The 17,886-nt window shown below is 62.1% G+C and overlaps 2 protein-coding genes across 2 annotated transcripts; both read left to right on the forward strand.

Moving 5' to 3' along the window:
- Positions 1-521: 521 nt before the first annotated feature.
- Positions 522-2,647, forward strand: Tmem88b (transmembrane protein 88B). Its single transcript, XM_048349805.1, has 2 exons — positions 522-950; positions 2,387-2,647. Exons 1-2 carry the CDS (start codon positions 675-677, stop codon positions 2,645-2,647), a joined length of 537 nt encoding a protein of 178 aa, XP_048205762.1. The 5' UTR covers positions 522-674.
- A 9,198-nt stretch (positions 2,648-11,845) lies between these two features.
- On the forward strand, positions 11,846-17,107 carry Vwa1 (von Willebrand factor A domain containing 1). The gene is made up of 4 exons (XM_048350074.1): positions 11,846-11,969; positions 13,113-13,670; positions 15,076-15,354; positions 15,924-17,107. The coding sequence occupies exons 1-4, from the start codon at positions 11,894-11,896 to the stop codon at positions 16,253-16,255; spliced, it is 1,245 nt and encodes a 414-aa protein (XP_048206031.1). The 5' UTR covers positions 11,846-11,893; the 3' UTR covers positions 16,256-17,107.
- Positions 17,108-17,886: the final 779 nt, after the last annotated feature.

A 17,886-nucleotide genomic window follows, 5' to 3' on the forward strand; every position in this document is an offset into this window, starting at 1 on the left:
AATGAGGAAGGAGGTAACAAGCTTGATAAGAAATGTATTCATTGCCATATGTGTGAAACTGTAACCCCTCTGTACATCACTTTGACAATAAAGAAAAAATAAAAGGTATCACAAGCACTCTACCACTAAGCCACAGGCCCAGCCATAGTTGCTGTTTATTGAATGCCTACTGTGTGCTGGATCCCACACTGCCCCAGTTTCTGTGGAACTTGGGGTCTTCCTGTTCCGATGGGGCTGAGGGGACCCCGTGATGTCCAGGGGACAAGACTGATGGCTGCCCTCTAGATGGCATCTACCGATAGAGCGGTTGTCAAAGTCAAAATGTGTGAAATGAAGTCATTGTATTAGGGAACTGGAAACAGAGGATGGGCCAGAAAGGGGGAGGGCCCCAGTGCCTGGCAGGGGACAGCTATGCCAGGCCTGATCAGGGCACGCAGGGACTGACCACAGGCACCTGTCAGAGAGAGGTCCAGCACAGGACTGGGAAAAGCGAAGCAGGGCTGATCGCCAGCACTGGGCCTGAGGAGACCACGTCTACCATCTAGTGCCTGGGATCCCGGTGTGGTTGAACCTGGAAGGGGTAAAGGATCTTCATAGTCTTGCCTTGGGTGCTGCCTGACCACCGCTGCAAGCCCCCCCACCCGACCGCCCCCCAGGCCTGCTACCAGGACAGCATGAGCGAGCAGGAGAGGGAGACGGAGGAGGATGAGGAAAGTGGCACCTCGGACACAGCACCCATGCTGCCTGGAAGACTTTCCCACTGCCAGGCCTCGGCCTTGACAGGCCCCAGAAGGCCCGGCTTGGCGCCCCCAGGCCTGGGGACCTGGCTGCTGCCCGGCCGAGCCCTGGCTGGGCTCCTGCTCCACCTGCTGTTGCCTGGGACAGTCTTCCTGCTGGTGCTGCTGCCCGCCGCTGCTGTGGTCTATGTGGGATTCCTGTGCCATTCCAGGGTGAGCCCGAGGATCTGGACGGAGGGGGTCTATGGGGCGGGGGATTCCCATGGAGGCCCAGGGGCCCCGGCAGAAGGCCAACTAACCTGCCCCCTTCCATCACCACTCTCCTGCCCCGGAGTCAGGTTGCCCTCCTGGTAGCTTCTCTTCTGCCAGCGCCCCCACAGGCTTCAGCTAGAGAAGGGCTTTTGTGTGCCACCCAGCAAACAGCTGCCTCCCCTCCCTGAGGCAGCCTGTACCAGGGGCCACCAGGGCCGGGGCGAGGCAGGGACAGCAGTGGGGGTCCAGGAAGAGGGCATGAACTCTGTCAGTGTCACCATCCTCACCCTCCCCTCCTTCTCCCCTGCGAACTGGGCTGGGCCTCAGCTGGGCAGAGGAGAACACGGATGCTCCTCGGTCCCTTTCCCGCCGTCCAGGCACGGGAAAGACAAAGTGGCGCTAGCTACTGACCACGGGGCAGGGTTCCACCTCAGCCTCGCACCAGGGAAGGGGCAGGAAAACGGCCTGGGGGAGCCAGGGGCGATCCTCAGAGCCGCTCCTACTGCGGCCACTTGCCATCGGATCCCAGAGCTCCCCGCCCGGCCTCAGCACACCTGGGGCCGCCCCAGCCCAGGCCCCAGCCTCTGCCACCCCAGGACCCTGGTCCACTTCCTCCGGGTTCCTCAGGGTCTCACCCCACACCCCCCTGACCCTCCCCATTCCTCACCAAACCTGCCCCATTCCCCCCCAGACCCGCCCCATTCCTTCCCCAGACCCGCCCCCTTCCTTCCCCAGACCCTCCCCCTTCCTTCCCCAGACCCGCCCCATTCCTCACCAAACCTGCCCCATTCCCCCCCAGACCCGCCCCATTCCCCCAGACCCGCCCCCTTCCTTCCCCAGACCCGCCCCATTCCTCACCAAACCTGCCCCATTCCCCCCCAGACCCGCCCCATTCCCCCCAGACCCGCCCCCTTCCTTCCCCAGACCCGCCCCATTCCTCACCAAACCTGCCCCATTCCCACCCAGACCCGCCCCATTCCCCCAGACCCGCCCCTTCCTTCCCCAGACCCGCCCCATTCCTCACCAAACCTGCCCCATTCCCCCCCAGACCCGCCCCATTCCCCCAGACCCGCCCCCTTCCTTCCCCAGACCCGCCCCATTCCTCACCAAACCTGCCCCATTCCTTCCCCAGACCCGCCCCAACCCCATCTCATCCCCGCCCCATTCCTCCCCCTCACCACCCATCCCCCCCACTACATCACCTCCCCATCAGGTGCGCCTGTCCAGCTGCTCAGTCCACACCCCGCCCCGCCTAACGCCCGCCCGCCCCAAGGCCCGCCCGCCCCCAGGTGCGCCCTGCGCCCGCCCCCAGGTGCACCCGGCCCCGCCCCGCCCAACGCCCGCCCGCCCCCAGGTGCGCCCTGCGCCCGCCCCGCCTAACGCCCGCCCGCCCCCAGGTGCACCCTGCGCCGAGCCCCCGGTGCCGCCCGCTGCTCTCGGACCGGGGCTCCGCCGCCCTCATCGTGCTGGGCTTCCTCTCGCTGCCGCCGCTGCTGGTGCTCGCCTCGGCTGCCCGCGCCCGCCTGGTCCGGCGACTCCGCGCGCTGCTGCCGCCCGCGGCCCGGACCCCAGGACCCCGCCGCCCGCCGGGGCCCGGCGACCCCGGCCCGGGGGACGGCCGCCCGGACGAGGGGGAGCGGCTCTGCGCCTGGGTGTGAGGCCGGGGCCCCGGCGCCACCGCGGGGCTGGGCGCGCGGAGCTCGGGGCGGCCGCGAGGTGGCACCGGCCTCCCCTGCCTGGGAGGGGGGCCCTTCCCGCCGGCTCCCCCGCCGCGCCCTCGGCAAGCGCCGCCCGCGCCCACCTCGGCCCCCCGCGGACACCCGGGTCAGGCCCCGCGCCCACCTCGGCCCCCCGCGGACACCCGGGTCAGGCCCCGCGCCCACCTCGGCCCCCCGCGGACACCCGGGTCAGGCCCCGCGCCCACCTCGGCCCCCCGCGGACACCCGGGTCAGGCCCCGCGCCCACCTCGGCCCCCCCGCGGACACCGGGTCAGGCCCCCACTGACACCCGGGTCAGGCCCCGCGGACACCCGGGTCAGGCCCCCCGCGGACACCCGGGTCAGGCCCCGCGCCCACCTCGGACCCCCACTGACACCCGGGTCAGGCCCCGCGCCCACCTCGGCCCCCCGCGGACACCCGGGTCAGGCCCCGCGCCCACCTCGGACCCCCACTGACACCCGGGTCAGGCCCCGCGCCCACCTCGGACCCCCGCGGACACCCGGGTCAGGCCCCGCGCCCACCTCGGACCCCCACTGACACCCGGGTCAGGCCCCGCGCCCACCTCGGCCCCCCGCGGACACCCGGGTCAGGCCCCGCGCCCACCTCGGACCCCCGCGGACACCCGGGTCAGGCCCCGCGCCCACCTCGGACCCCCACTGACACCCGGGTCAGGCCCCGCGCCCACCTCGGACCCCCACTGACACCCGGGTCAGGCCCCGCGCCCACCTCGGCCCCCCGCGGGCACCCGGGTCAGGCCCCGCGCCCACCTCGGACCCCCACTGACACCCGGGTCAGGCCCCGGTCCCCCGCGGACACCCGGGTCAGGCCCCGCGGATACCTGGGTCAGGCCTCCGCGGACACCTCGGCCCCCCGCGGACACCCGGGTCAGGCCCCGCGCCCACCTCGGCCCCCCGCGGACACCCGGGTCAGGCCCTGTGCCCACCTCGGCCCCCCGCGGACACCCGGGTCAGGCCCCGCACCCACCTCGGACCCCCGTGGACACCGGGTCAGGCCCCCACTGACACCCGGGTCAGGCCCCCGCGGACACCCGGGTCAGGCCCCCGCGGACACCCGGGTCAGGCCCCGCGGACACCCGGGTCAGGCCCCGCGGCCAGGCTAGCTTGGGGAGCGCCGCTCCCGCAGAAGCCCCTTCAATTCCGTCTGGACATTTCAAGATCTCGCCTTGTCCTGGGCTTCCTGCGGTTGATTTATCGGGAGGCGCGGACTCCCCTCAACCCAGGGGCTCACCCCTGCCACGCGCCACGCGCCACGGGTGTGTGGCTTTCTTTCCTTTGTTCAGAGCTTGGGATGGGGTCCGCCCCCCCCGTACCCCCCCCCCCCGCACTGCTAGACAAGCACACTGCCCTAGCGCTTCACCCCCAGGCCCCAGGCCAGGTCTTCACCATCCTCTTTGGTATTTATGATTGTGTTTCCTCCTTCAGACTCATCATGTCCTTTAGCAGTTCTGGAACATTCTCTACCAATACCTCTTGAGTCCCTCATTCTCGACATTCTTTCCCATGTTCCCTAATCTCTTCAATTAATGTGCTTCATATTACATCTCCATCTCCAGGCTCCATTTCAGGAAATCTGTTGTTGTCCTTCCAGTTCACCACAATCCATCCTTTACAGCTACTCACCTTTTAATTTGTTCTTACTATGTTACCATATCTAGAGGATATATTTTTCTTCAGATTTATCTGATACGTTTTGACAGTCTCTTCAGACACTTGCAGTTTGGAAGCCAACTTCAATTTCCTTCCTTCCTTCCTTCCTTTCTTCCTACCTTCCTTCCTTCCTTCCTTTCTTCCTTCCTTCCTTCCTTCCTTCCTTCCTTCCTTCCTTCCTTCCTTCCTTCCTTCCTTCCTTCCTTCCCTCCCTCCCTCCCTCCCTCCCTCCCTGCTCTCCTTCCTCCTCTCCTTCCCTCCCTCCTTTCCTTCCTTCCTCCCTCCCTTCTTTCCTTCTTTTTTGAATTCTCGTTCTTTGCTTTTTTGCTCAAGGCTGTTATACCACATGCACTAAACCTCCACTTCCTTGTTGTTGTTGTTTTTCTTATTAATTGGAGTCTCATGAACTTCAATGCCCAGGCTAGCTTGGAACCATGATCTTCAGATACACCTTCCTAAACAGCCAGGATTAAAGGTGTGAGCTACCAGTGCCTGGCTCAGCTTCAATTTATATCTATACCTATACAGCTACAGATAGACTGATAGTTCTTTTATGTGCTATACCTGATAATTTCAATTTTCTAGTCTGGAAATCTAAATCTGTTAAAATTTGTTATTTCTGCTGACCATCACTAATAGTGTGGAGCCTCTGATAAATCATAATTCTTAACTCCTGTCTGTGCTGATTCCAAGATGAAGCGTCAGCACCTGAGCCCCACTGGTGTCCCTAGAGTCCTGGTTTACTAGCCTTCTGCAGAGTACCCACACATCCCTGACTGCAGTGTGGCTCTCTGGACTTGTGTCTGGGAATTTTCTGCTCTTCCCTCTGCTCCCTACATGATCCTGGGTCATTGCTTACTCTTTTAATTGTTTGGGCTTTTGTAATGTTTAATGGCAGAGGGTGGGACAAATTTACTTTCTTGTAAGCCCAGTGATGTATTAAAAATGTATGTTCAAAGATGTACACAGATGGCTGGGGATATAGCCTAGTGGCAGGAGTGCCTGCCTCGGATACACGAGGCCCTAGGTTCGATTCCCCAGTACCACATATACAGAAAACGGCCAGAAGCGGCGCTGTGGCTCAAGTGGCGGAGTGCTAGCCTTGAGCGGGAAGAAGCCAGGGACAGTGCTCAGGCCCTGGGTTAGTCCAAGGCCCAGTGGCAAAAGTGCTTGCCTCATATACATGAAGCCCTGGGTTCGATTCCTCAGCACCACATATATAGGAAAGGCCAGAAGGGGCGCTGTGGCTCAAATGACAGAGTGCTAGCCTTGAGCAAAATGAAGCCAGGGATGGTGCTCAGGCCCTGAGTCCAAGGCCCAGGACTGGCAAAAAAAAAAAAAAAAAAAGGAACAGATTACATGTAGCAAAAGATATATCACCCAATCTGGAAGGAATTGTTTTACAGTTACTAATCATAGGGGACATAAACACTGTAGACTAGAGTGACAATGTACATTAAGGATAAGATTTCTGTTTATTTTATTTTATATTTCGGTTTTTGAAAAAATAAAGCAAAGGGGGATGAGAGGCTGGGGGGGAGGGAGAAAAATGAGGAAGGGGATATCAGGAATGACAAGAAGTGTATATGTATTCACTACCTTAAGCATGTAACTGCAACCCCTCTGTACATCATCCTGACAATAAAAAAAGAAAAAAAAAATGTGTGCTTGATGTGTGTACTGGTGGCTTACACCTATAATCCTAGCCATACAGGAGGCTGAGATCTGGAAGATTGAGGTTTAAGGCCAGCCCCTTGCATCCTGTCCAAGAGACTCCATCTTCAAAATAATCAACAAAAAGATGGGGCTGGAGGTGTGGCTCAAGTGGTAGAGGGTAAGCCAAACAAGCCTGAGGCCCTGAGTTCAAAACCTGTTGTGTTCATTGTAATTCACTCAGGATCCAGTGGAAGGGAAAACACTTTAAAAAGGAATGTGTTGTTGTTATTGGTTGTGGGGCTTGAACTCAAGGCCTGGGCCCTTTCCCTGAGCATTTTGGCTCAAGGCAAGAGGGACCCCATGTGTGGTTGGGTCAGGTCCAGCAGTTTCTTGGGGCTTTCCAGCCTTCATCTGTGTCAAGCTTTGATGCTTTTCCGGATCAGAGCTGGCCAGTTGCCCAGCTGCCTAGGAGAGCTACTCTCCGGTTAAGGTGGCCTTCCTTCCCCTCCTGCCAGGGCTGGCAGGCCGCCACTAGGGCTGAGGATGAAGAGTCTCCTGGGAAGGCCTTGGCTTGAGGACCTGCCTGGCCCCGACTAGTCAAAACAACAGCTGGGCCTGGTGGGGGCGGGGAGGTGAGTGGACTTCTGGGGGGCGGAGGGGAGTTCTGTCCCAGGCAGCTGCCTAGCTTGTTTCTGGAAAGTGTTCCCCAGCTTCTGGGGCTACCCTGAGGTGGCCTCTGACTGGCCCTGACAGTGTTTGGTGGGGAAAGCACAGATGACTTGCCTCAGCCCATCGGCCCACCTGCTTTGAGAGAAACATTGTAGAATGGGAGGTGAGGCTCAGTGGCAGAGTGCTGGCTTAGTGTGAGGCAGAAGACCAGGGTTTTTTGTTTGATCAGTCCTGGGGCTTGAACCAAGCTACCTGGGTGCTGTCCCTGAGCTCTTTAGCTCAAGGCTAGTGCTCTATCACTTTGAGCCACAGGGCCACTTCCAGTTTCCTGGTGGCTAATTGGAAATTTAAGTCTCATGGACTTTCCTGCCTGGCTGGGTTTGAACTGTGATCTTCAGATCTCAGCCTCATGAGTAGCTAGAATTATAGGCATGAGCCACCAGTGTGTGGCAGAAGACTGGGGTTTGATTCCCACGGCAATACCACACAAAAATAAATGTCTGTGGGGGTCCACAGAAAGGGTCTGTGTTTAGCTCTGGAGAACAGAGCTGGGTCAGAGCACATGTGTGGGAATCCAGAGCTCAAGCCCCAGGACAAGAGGGGGGGGAGAGAGGGGGAGGCGGAGGAGGAGATGACAACTCTGGACTCTAGTAGGTCTTACCCCTCTTTCAGGAGTCCTAGATGACATGTCTTTTTTTGGGGGCGGGGGGAGGTTTTTGTTTGTTTGTTTCAGTCCTGGGCCTTGAACTCAGGGCCTGAGCACTGTCCCTGGCTTCTTTTTTGCTCAAGGCTAGTACTCTGCCACTTGAGCCACAGCGCCACTTCTGGACGTTTTCTGTATATGTGGTGCTGGGGAATTGAACCCACGGCCTCATGTATACGAGGCAAGCACTCTTGCCACTAGGCCACATCCCCAGCCCCTGACATGTCTTTATCTACTCCCATCTGGCCAGCTCCTAGGAAGGGCGAAGGGCTGTGAAATCATGGGAGGGGGCCTGGCCTTCCAGCTACAAGGCACCTCTTCCCCAGGCTTGAGTTACCTAGTGAGCCTTTGTCCAGCCTGCCTTCCTCCTGCGCAGGACCCTACACAGGCTCTACACGTCTGTGTCTCCCATGTTACCCAGCGTGCGCTCCTGACAAAAGCCCCACACCTCAGGGGTGCAGAGCCAAGCTGCTGCGTGGGCCAGCCAAGACCTACAATTTGAGAGATGCAAGTTCTGTTCCAGCGGCTGAGGCCCATTCCCTGTCAGAGGGAATCAAGTGTGAGTTGTGCCTCTGTGTGTGTGTGTGTGTGTGTGACAGAGAGAGAGAGAGAGAGACTGAGAGAGGATGATTGAGTGAACCCTGTCTTATCTGCTTGCCTTACATGGGAAACATTGCCCCCCACCACCACAGGTGAAGAGACTGGGCTCAGAAAGTCCCCCACCTTGTGTGTTCATTCACAAAGTATTTAAGTATTTTCTGGTACATCCTCAGATAGGCCCAGCAAAGAGGGGGGGCCCACTGTGAGGACTACTCTGTCCCACTAGCCTTGGCAGTGACTCTTGTCTTTTTCCTTGGCAGCACTCGAGTTGAACTCAGCACCTTACACTTGCTAGGTAGATGGGCTACCATGTGATCTGTGCTCCCAGGCCTTGGACCTGACCCTTCCTATGCCTATGGGCTGGATACAGGGTGAAAGGCACGGAGACAGGGTGGGTAGGTGGAGTAGGCAGTAGGCCCTGGTTGCTAAAGCCTCTCCTGTCCCTTGGCATGTCCCAGTCCCCACCCTTCCGTCTCATGTGTTTGAGGCCCGGCCAGGGCTGCTGGCTGGACCCTACTTTGGGATGGAGCTGAGGCCTCAGGCCAAGAAGGAGCACCGGTACTCAGCAGGTGGTGGCACCTGCTGGCCGGTGGCGTCTCTGGAGCGCCCAGCCTTCCCTTGATGGCTGCTTGCCTGGGGCTCTCTCTGGAGGCCTGGTGTCAGCTCACCGGCTCCTCGCCTTTGCCTTCTCCCAGCCCTTAGAGTCCCCCTGGCCTCCCTGTGATCTGAACAGGGCACAGCCGCGCCTGCCCTCTCTGAGTCCCAGACTGGCACGCTCACCTCCCAACTCTACCTCTAGGTTTTGGCACCTGCTATAGCCATTGCCTGTCAGGCTCTTCCCTCCTCTAGCTCCTGCCTTGGGCCTGCACTGACGCCCTGGTCCCGCACAGCTTGCACCTCCACAGGAAAAGCAAGCTGCCCTGTCTCTCTGCTAGCATGGTTCTTGGTTGCTCCCCTGCTCCCTTACCAGGTTCCCCTGGGCCCTTGTGTCCCCCAGTGCAAGCGCCAGGATGGGCGGGATGCACACGGTGGGGCCCGGGCTACCCGCTTCACCACGTGTGCCCTCTGTCACCCTCGCTGCCAGGAGACTGGATAGGCGTTAGCTCCCAGGAGGGAGACTGGGTCCCAGATCTCAGAACCAGTCCAGTCCTTGGGCCTAGAGGTGAAGGACCAAGGTTAGAGGTCAAATCCAGAGGACAGGGCTGGGAACAGCAGGAAGGCCCTGAGGACTCTGCTGCCCCTCCGTCCGCTCTGCTGCCGTGGGTGTGCACCCCGTGGGGGCGTTGCCGAGCAGGTTCCGTCCCAGGCACCCTGGCGGCTGCTCCCACCACTTCCTGTTTCTGCGTGCTGCGCAAGTGTGTGGGTTTCCACACACACATCATGGCTGACGCACTGCAGCTCATGAGGGGTGGAGAGGGAGCAGGATGTTCTGCCCTGGGCTGAGGTCAGGAGTTGGGTCAGAGGCCTCTGAAGCTGCCCTTTTCCCTGGGGTTGAACATGACCGCAGCACTCTGGGGACAAAAGGCCCCTTTTCTCTGCAAAAGCCTGACTGTGGAGGAGGGAGCATTCTCCGGGGCTTTGGGTGGGGGCAGGGGTGCCCAGCTGAGAGCTGGCAGAACCCCCCCCATCTGCCTACAGACAGGTGAGGCGGGCCAGCTCAGAGGCAGAACCTTCCAGACCTGAGCTGCTGTGGAGCAGAGGGTGGTCACCGCTTCAAGGAGACCTTCCTTCCTCTGAAGTCTCCCAAGACCAGACCCGGGCTGTGCCCAGGGGCAGAGAACGGTGGCCAGCGTCTCACTGTCTGGCCTGTCCTTTCCTGTGCACACATCTCCATCTCCCCATTCCCTGTGCCTGTCCCGCCAGAGAGGAGGCTTCCGGACCATTCTGTGTGTGCTTCCTCTGGCGTCTGCATCAAGCCCTGCCCTGGCCCTGACCACTGTGCCCCTGGCTGACCTCCACATCCCCTGGGACCTTCTGTCTGCCCACGTCTGTCCTCTGCAGGCTCAAGGAACAGTCCAGAACCGAGGACAAGATGGACAGAGGTCTGCAGCAAGGCTTATGGGGGGAGAGTGCCCCCGGAAGTCAAGCCACAGACGTGACTGGACAGAGCTCAAGACGGGCAGGTGGCTGAGCGCGGCCCGGGCCGGGTGGAGGCTTGGGGCTGCAGTGCCTCTTCATCCCACAGTGAGGTTGGAGGGAGGAGGCCTGAGGCATGCCAAGGAGCCCCGCTCACTTTTTCCAGAAGGGAGGGAAACTTCCCTGTCAGCACAGTGGGGCCAGCGGAGGTGTGACTGGGCCCCAGAGCTGTGAGCAGCCACCCCTAAGGGTGGATCCACCAAGACCCAGCTCCCTGGCTGTTGGCTCGGTGAGGATAGACAGTCTCTTTGGACGTGGGGACCTCCACAGGACCCCAAAGGGTGCTGCCTTGCTCCTGGTCTGAAATCATGATACCCATCCCCTCACAGCTTTCTCGTGCTAGGGCACTGAGGGTCAGGTGAGGCCTCCCCCATTGGGGGGGGGGCGCTGTAGACGTCAGGACTCCACACCCACTGTCCCCTATCAGGCCCAGACAGAAGCACCAAGCAGTTTCTAGTTCGTGCAGAGGCCTGAGGTCTGTGGAGCCCAGCCAGCACCCACTGCCAAGATTCCCGGCCAGGGGGGTGGGGAGCGGTGGCGGGGACACAGTTCTTGCTTGTTCCTTCCCCGGGCTTCTGAAGCATCTCGGCCTCAGCTGTGCCGCTTCCTTTTTTAGTCAAAGCAGCACTCTGGCAGTCCTTGAAGCCCTATGGCGTCCCACCTGCCAGAAAGGGAGGAAGGAAAGCCACGGGGGCCCTCCGTCCTTCCTGCAGAGCATCCTCCTGCACGGGGCGGGAAGGAAGGCAGCCCCTCACCCAACTCCACCTTACACCACAGGGAGGCAGAGAAGGGAAGCGGCCTGCCTGCCCCCGCTGCTGAGAGACAGGAGAGCTGCCATAGGGCCCATTGCGGCCAGCCCTCGGCCCCAGCATGGCCAAGACTACGGCGCCCAGCTCCAGCTCACCAGAGAGCCCCTCCAGTCCTTCTAGGGTCCATTCCTGGCCAATTCAATGATTGCTCACACAGAACCCCAGGTAGAATGGAGACTGCTTCCTCCTTAGACTCCGGCCCCCTCCCAAGGCCCTGTTTTCCACGTTCCACCTTAAGGGTCTTCCAGTCTCTGCATATACATATATGTTATATATATACATACATTATATATATATATATATATGCTGGTTAATGGTTAATTGGATATGAGAGTCTCACAGGTTTTCCTGGCCTGGCTTGGAACCGCGATCCTCAGACCTCAGCCTCCTGAGTAGCTGGGATGACAGGGATGAGCCGCTGTGTCCGGCTCTTGCTTATTTGTTATAGTACTGGGGTTTAGGCTCGGCCCGGCAGGCGTTCTGCCACTCGAGCCACGCCCCGGGCCCCAGTCCTGGTGGGTCGGTCTTGGGGAGGGCCCTCCACCCTGAAGCCAGGGCGCAGCGGGGGCGTGCGTGCGTGTGCGTGTGCGTGCGTGTGCGCGCGCGTGTGCTGGGGGTGCCCTCGCTGTGGCCCCGGGCCCGGCTTTAGGGACCCTCGGCCCACAGAAGCCACAGCGGTAGTGAGTGAGCCGGAGGGGTGGGCACCGCCGGGCGTGTGCCCGTGCGCGTGCGCCCGCGTGGCGCGCCTCGGCCGGAGCCGGGTGTGCCTGCGCGTCCCGGCGCCCGAGTGGGGTCCCGGGAGCCCGGGGCGGGGCCTCGGCCTGCCGGCGGGGCGGGGCCTCGGGGCTGGCGCGGCCCGGGCCCGGGCCCGGCCCCCGCCTCCGCCCCGCCGCCGAGAGCCAGGCCGCCCGAGCCGCCGCCGCGCCGCGCCCGCCCGCCGCGCGCGATGCTGTGCTGGACGGCGGCGCTCGGCCTGGCCCTGAGCCTGCGGCTGGCGCTGGCGCGGAGCGACGCGGAGCGCGGTGAGTGCGGCGGGGCCCGGGGGCGCACGCGGGTCCGGCCGCGGTCCCCACGCGGCCGCCGGGGCGCCGGGACCGAGGGGCGCTCGGGCCGCGCGCGCCCAGGTGCCGACCGACCCGAGCCACGCGGGGCCCGGCGGCCGGCCCGCTCCGCCCTGCGCGCCGGGCGGGTCGGGGACCTCCCTGCCTCAGTTTCCTAACCTTTGGACGAGTCCTCCGTGGGGGGGGGGGCAGGGATGGGATCGCTCCGCCGGGTGGGGGAGATCCCCCCGAGGCCGGGACTGTGGAGACACCCCCGTCGCCTGATGGAGGGGCTGCACCTGAGGCTCAGCGTCTGGAGGGAAGGGAGGTGCACCAGCGGTGGCTGGGCCCTCAGACTGCTGGGAGCCGGGTACAGCCTACTTTCTGGGTCCCGAAGGCGCAGAGGATAGAAACTAAGGGAAGGGTGCCGTCAGGACTGCAGTGTGGCCTCTGGGCTGCTCTGTTTCCTCCATCTCTCCCCTGCTGCACTGTGCCCACTCAGGGACCAGAGGCCGAGCTTGGTGGCTTAACACTAGCCAGAGGTGGCCTCTTACCCCTTGGAGGCCTAGGCCAGGACCCTTGGCCTGACCTGCATGCAGTGTCTTCTGAGGAGAGGGAGAGGGTGGGGGGTTCCAGGGGCTAGCCCCTTTACATATGGGATGGGTGCCAGCCCGGATGCCCTAGATCCATGGCCCAGGTACAGTGGGGCATAGGGCAATGTGGGCTTCTGGCTCAGAACTCCTCCTAGGAGCCTGGTACTGCAGCTCACGCCTGTAATCCTGGCTACTTAGGAGACTTGAGATCTGAGGATCATGGTTTGAAGCCTGTCCAGGCAGGAAAGTCTGTGAGACACTTAGCTCCAATTAACCACCAAAAATAAGCCAGAAGCGGAGCTGTGACTCAAGTGGTAGAATGCTAAGCACAAAAGCTCAAGGATAGTGCCAAGGCCCTAAGTTCAAGTCCCAGGACTGCACCCCCAAAAGACCGCCCCCCAAGTCCATTCTTCAGATCTACTGGCAAGGCAAGGAAGTACTTAAGGAAAGCTCAGGACTTCAGGGTTCTTCCCTGAACCTGAGGCTATTGTGGGCCCACCAGCTAGGACTGAACCCTTCTCCTTTTCCCCAGGCTCCCCAGCAGCAGCCCCCCAGGGGGACCTGTTGTTCCTGTTGGACAGCTCAGCCAGTGTGTCACACTACGAGTTCTCCAGGGTTCGGGAGTTTGTGGGGCAGCTGGTGGCTCCACTACCCATGGGTCCTGGGGCCCTGCGCGCCAGCCTGGTGCACGTGAGCAGCCGGCCATACACCGAGTTCTCCTTCGGCCAGCACGGTTCAGGCCAGGCTGTCCAGGATGCCATTCGTGCGGCAGCCCAACGTATGGGTGACACCAACACAGGCCTGGCCCTGTCTTATGTCAAGGAGCAGCTGTTTGCTGAGGCAGCGGGTGCCCGGCCCGGGGTGCCCAAGGTCCTGGTGTGGGTGACTGACGGGGCCTCCAGCGATCCTGTGGGCCCCCCCATGCAAGAGCTCAAGGACTTAGGTGTCACAGTCTTCATCGTCAGCACTGGCCGAGGCAACTTGTTGGAGCTGTCGGCAGCAGCCTCCGCCCCTGCGGAGAAGCATCTGCGCTTCGTGGATGTGGATGACCTTCGCATCATCACCCAGGAGCTGCAGGCCTCCATCCTGGGTGAGTGGCAAGAAGCGGGGCCCGTGGGTCCAAGCTGTGAGGTGCAGGTGGTGATTTCAGGAAGAACCCAGGGGCTCAGACACCTGAGGGCGCTAGGGGGCGGTGAGTGGACTAACTCCAACTGTGTGCCCTCCTGTTCACCAACACTTGGACTGTGGAGAGGCAGACACAGGCCTGAGTGACTGCTTCTGGGGGCTTGCTGTCATGTGTGGGTCAGGAGACCAAGGATACTTTGTGAGGGGGGGAGGGAGTCCCCCAGCCTAGGGCCTCTGCCAGTAGTAGCATGGGTATATGGTATATGGTGGTTTGCCAGGCTCATCACGCCTGGAAAGGTCAGGTGCCTTCCTCAGAACCCAGGCCCTGCCTGTTCCAAGTGAGGACAGCGGTGGAGGGTCTAGCGCTCCGGGACTGCTGGGGAGGAGGCCACACCAGCGCCGTCCTGTTTCAGCAGCTCAGTAGCACCACACTGGCCTTTTTTTTTTTTTTTTTTCTTTTCCTTCTCCTCCAGCCAGGCCACAGAGGAAGGGCTAGAGGGGAAGGATTTGGTGGTTGGCTAGGCCTACAGTAGCTAAGCCACCACCTCAGGTTTTTACCAAGTCTCCACCTGTGCGTTAGTCACCCTGAGCAGGAAAGGGATGGTCTGTGGGCCAGACAGGGGTGGAGGGTCCTCTTAAGATCTTCCCCAGGGACATCTGACCCCTGTGGCCCTTAGACCCACAACACAGCTGAGCCACGAAAGAGCAAAAGTAAAGGCTGCTTACCTGGATATCACTCAGATGGCTTCATGACACTTGGTGTCAGCGTTCAGGATTCACTTTGGGGCTGTTCTTCACCATCAGACTGAAGCAGCTGGATTTCAGGCCCAGCTGTTCCTGGGGTTGTCACGTCTCCACTACCCTCGGGAGCTTCTCCCAGTGGCCTCCCGTCTCCTGGCTGCAACCTTTGGCTCCTCTCTGCATAAGGGACCCCCAGCAGCAGCACCCCCCCCCACCTGTTGGACAGTTCAGCCAGTGTGTCACACTACGAGTTCTCCAGGGTCCAGGAGAGTCCAGCTGACACCCAATCTGTGCCCCTTGGGATGTAATGCTGAGCCTCCGTTCTGAGACCCCACCGTGGGCCACTGGTCTGGGTGGGGAGAGGATACGACACCATCTCCACAGTTGTAGGTTTGGGGCTTAGTGGGAGGGCCGCACCCCTTCTTCTGCTCTTCCCCCAGCCCAGCCATTAGCATCTGCTTGTCGAAGGTGCCCTTGGCTGGAGCATCCAATGGGCAGAGGGCTCCGCTTGGCCTGCTGAGGGGTGCCCCTCTCCCTGCCCTCCCTGGGTGGGTTGGAGCCCCCGGACTCTGGCTGAGGCCACAGGCGGCTACCCCGGCCCCTGACCCCCGGCCCCACACCGTGCGCAGGCGCCGTGCAGCCGCAGCAACTCCACGCCTCCGAGGTCACGGCGCGTGGCTTCCGCCTGGCCTGGCCCCCGCTGCTGACCGCCGACTCCGGCTATTATGTGGTGGAGCTGGTGCCCAGCGCGGAGCCCGAGGCCGTGAGGCGCCAGCAGCTGCCCGGGGACGCCACGGGCTGGAGCTGGGCCGGCCTCCGCCCGGACACGGACTACGACACGGCGCTGCTGCCCGAGTCCAACGAGCGCCTCCTGGGGCCTCAGCGCCTGCGGGTGCGCACGCTGCCAGGTGCGTGGGGCGCGGGGCGCGGGGCGCGGGGCGCGGGGCGCGGGGCAACGAGCGCCTCCTGGGGCCTCAGCGCCTGCGGGTGCGCACGCTGCCAGGTGCGTGGGGGCGCGGGGCGCGGGGCGGCGGGGCGGCGGGGCGCGGGGCAACGAGCGCCTCCTGGGGCCTCAGCGCCTGCGGGTGCGCACGCTGCCAGGTGCGTGGGGGCGCGGGGCGCGGGGCGGCGGGGCGGCGGGGCGCGGGGCAACGAGCGCCTCCTGGGGCCTCAGCGCCTGCGGGTGCGCACGCTGCCAGGTGCGTGGGGTGCGGGGCGCGGGGCGGCGGGGCGCGGGGCAGCGGGGCAACGAGCGCCTCCTGGGGCCTCAGCGCCTGCGGGTGCGCACGCTGCCAGGTGCGTGGGGCGCGGGGCGCGGGGCGCGGGGCGGCGGGGCAACGAGCGCCTCCTGGGGCCTCAGCGCCTGCGGGTGCGCACGCTGCCAGGTGCGTGGGGCGCGGGGCGGCGGGGCGCGGGGCTCCCCGGCACTCAGCGCCCCCTCTCCCCCTCTCCCCCTCCCCCCCCCCCCCCCCCGCAGACGAGGCCGGCCCCGAGCGCATCGTCATCTCCCACGCCAGGCCCCGCAGCCTCCGCGTGAGCTGGGCCCCGGCGCTGGGCCCCGCCTCGGCGCTCGGCTACCGCGTGCAGCTCGGGCCGCTGCGGGGCGGCGCGGCGCAGCGCGTGGACGTGCCCGCGGGCCACAACAGCACCACGCTGCAGGGCCTGGCTCCGGGCACCGCCTACCTGGTGACCGTGACCGCCGCCTTCCGCTCTGGCCGCGAGAGGGCGATGTCGGCCAAGGCCTGCACGCCCGCCGGGGAGCGCACCCGCGCCCCGCGCCCCGCGCCCCGCGCCGACGCCCGGGGGTGAGCCGCCCGCCCTCCCCTCGGCGCCCTCCTCCCGAGCCCGGGCGGGACGCCTTGCCCAGCGCCAGGCACACGAGTCGGACGGTCAGGGTGCCCGAAGCCAGGTGGGCATCGGACCCGGGACGGAAGCTGGCAGGCGGCCGGCCCACGTGGGACGCCGGGCCTGTGGGCGGCCAGGGCCCGCACGGGTTGGAGGTCTGGGGGCGGGCAGAATGAGGTGGGTGCGGGGCCCCGAAGGCCAGGGCTTCAAGCCTGCAGGAAAGGAAGGGCAGGGCGGGCTGCTGAGGTCGTCTTCCCTAGGCCCTGCCAGCCCGGTGGGCAGTGCCGACTGGACTCGCTGGCCTCCACTTCCTGCCCTGGACTGGCGCGGCCCCAGCTAGCAGCAGCCCCTGGGTCGCAGGGTGCACTTTTTGGAAGGCATGGGACCAGAGTTTAGAGCCAGCAGTGTACCTGGTATTTCCAGGTTCTAAGAGCAGCACTCAAGTGACATCTCCTGCTTCACAATCGGCGGGGAGAGACAGGCGCCCAGGGGGCTCACCCAGTGCTGATGGCTACACCATCACTGCCTACTGCCTGGAGACTTTAGGCAGGGACAGGGAGGACACGGCTGTCCCTCTGGCCCCTGTCCAGGCAGAGCCACTGATCCCAGAATGGCCTACCAAAACTCAAACTCACTTTGCGTTTCTTCCCTACTAACAAGCCAGACCCCAAACTCCAATAAATGAGATATAAAGCCAGCGTGCAGTCTCGCTAGAATACTTTCTTCCTGTCAAAACACTCCAGTCAGTGCCAGTGCCTGTAATCTCAGCTATTCAGGAACCTGAGATTTGGAGATTGAGGTTCAAAGCCAGCTCAGGTAGACAAGTTCAAGAGACTCATTTCCAATTAAGCAACAAAAACCTGGAATTGGAGGTGTGGCTCAAGTGGTAGGGGGAAATAAAAAGAAGCAAAACCTGGGCATGAAGTGGCTCACATCTGCAATCCTAGCTACTCAAGAGGGCCGAGATCCTTAGATCTCAGTGTGAAGCTAGCCAGGGCAGAAGAAATGTCTGTAGGACTATCTTCAGCAAAATGCCAGACTGCAGGTATGGCTCAAGTGGTAGGGTGCCAGCTCTGAGGAAAAATGCAGGGCAAGGGAGGCCCCGACTTCAAACCCTGGTACTGATATGACCCCCGCCCCAACACTCTAGCTCTGGATGGGACAATATGATAATGCCCAGTGTGGGACACCGTGGTGGGCATCACCCCAGCCTTTTTTTTTCTTCAAATTTTTATTATCAAACTGATGTACAGAGAGGTTACAGTTTCATACATTAGGCATTGGATACATTTCTTGTACTGTTTGTTACCTTGTCCCTCATACCCCCCTCCCTCCTCCCCCTTTCCCTCCCCCTTTCCCTCCCCCCCAGGTGTTCAGTTCACTTACACCAAACAGTTTTGCAAGTATTGCTTTTGTAGTTGTTTGTCTTTTTTTACCCTGTGTCTCTCAAATTTGGTATTCCCTTTCAATTTCCTGCATCCAATACCAGTATACACGGTTTCCAATATACTCAGATAAGATTAAAGAGATAGTGTAGGTACAACCACAAGAAGGTGATACAAAAACATCATCAAGGGTCTGGGGATATGGCCTAG

Source organism: Perognathus longimembris, chromosome 7, assembly GCF_023159225.1.
Source record: "Perognathus longimembris pacificus isolate PPM17 chromosome 7, ASM2315922v1, whole genome shotgun sequence".
In the NCBI taxonomy this organism is placed as follows: Eukaryota; Metazoa; Chordata; class Mammalia; order Rodentia; family Heteromyidae; genus Perognathus; species Perognathus longimembris.

Excerpts from the sequence above, each read along its gene's own strand:
- Tmem88b (XM_048349805.1), top strand. The coding sequence starts at position 675 with ATGAGCGAGCAGGAGAGGGAGACGGAGGAGGATGAGGAAAGTGGCACC. Across the intron at positions 951-2,386 it reads GATTCCTGTGCCATTCCAGG|GTGCACCCTGCGCCGAGCCC; the intron begins GTGAGCCCGAGG and ends GCCCGCCCCCAG.
- Vwa1 (XM_048350074.1), top strand. The coding sequence starts at position 11,894 with ATGCTGTGCTGGACGGCGGCGCTCGGCCTGGCCCTGAGCCTGCGGCTG. Across the intron at positions 11,970-13,112 it reads GCGGAGCGACGCGGAGCGCG|GCTCCCCAGCAGCAGCCCCC; the intron begins GTGAGTGCGGCG and ends CCTTTTCCCCAG. Across the intron at positions 13,671-15,075 it reads GCTGCAGGCCTCCATCCTGG|GCGCCGTGCAGCCGCAGCAA; the intron begins GTGAGTGGCAAG and ends CACCGTGCGCAG.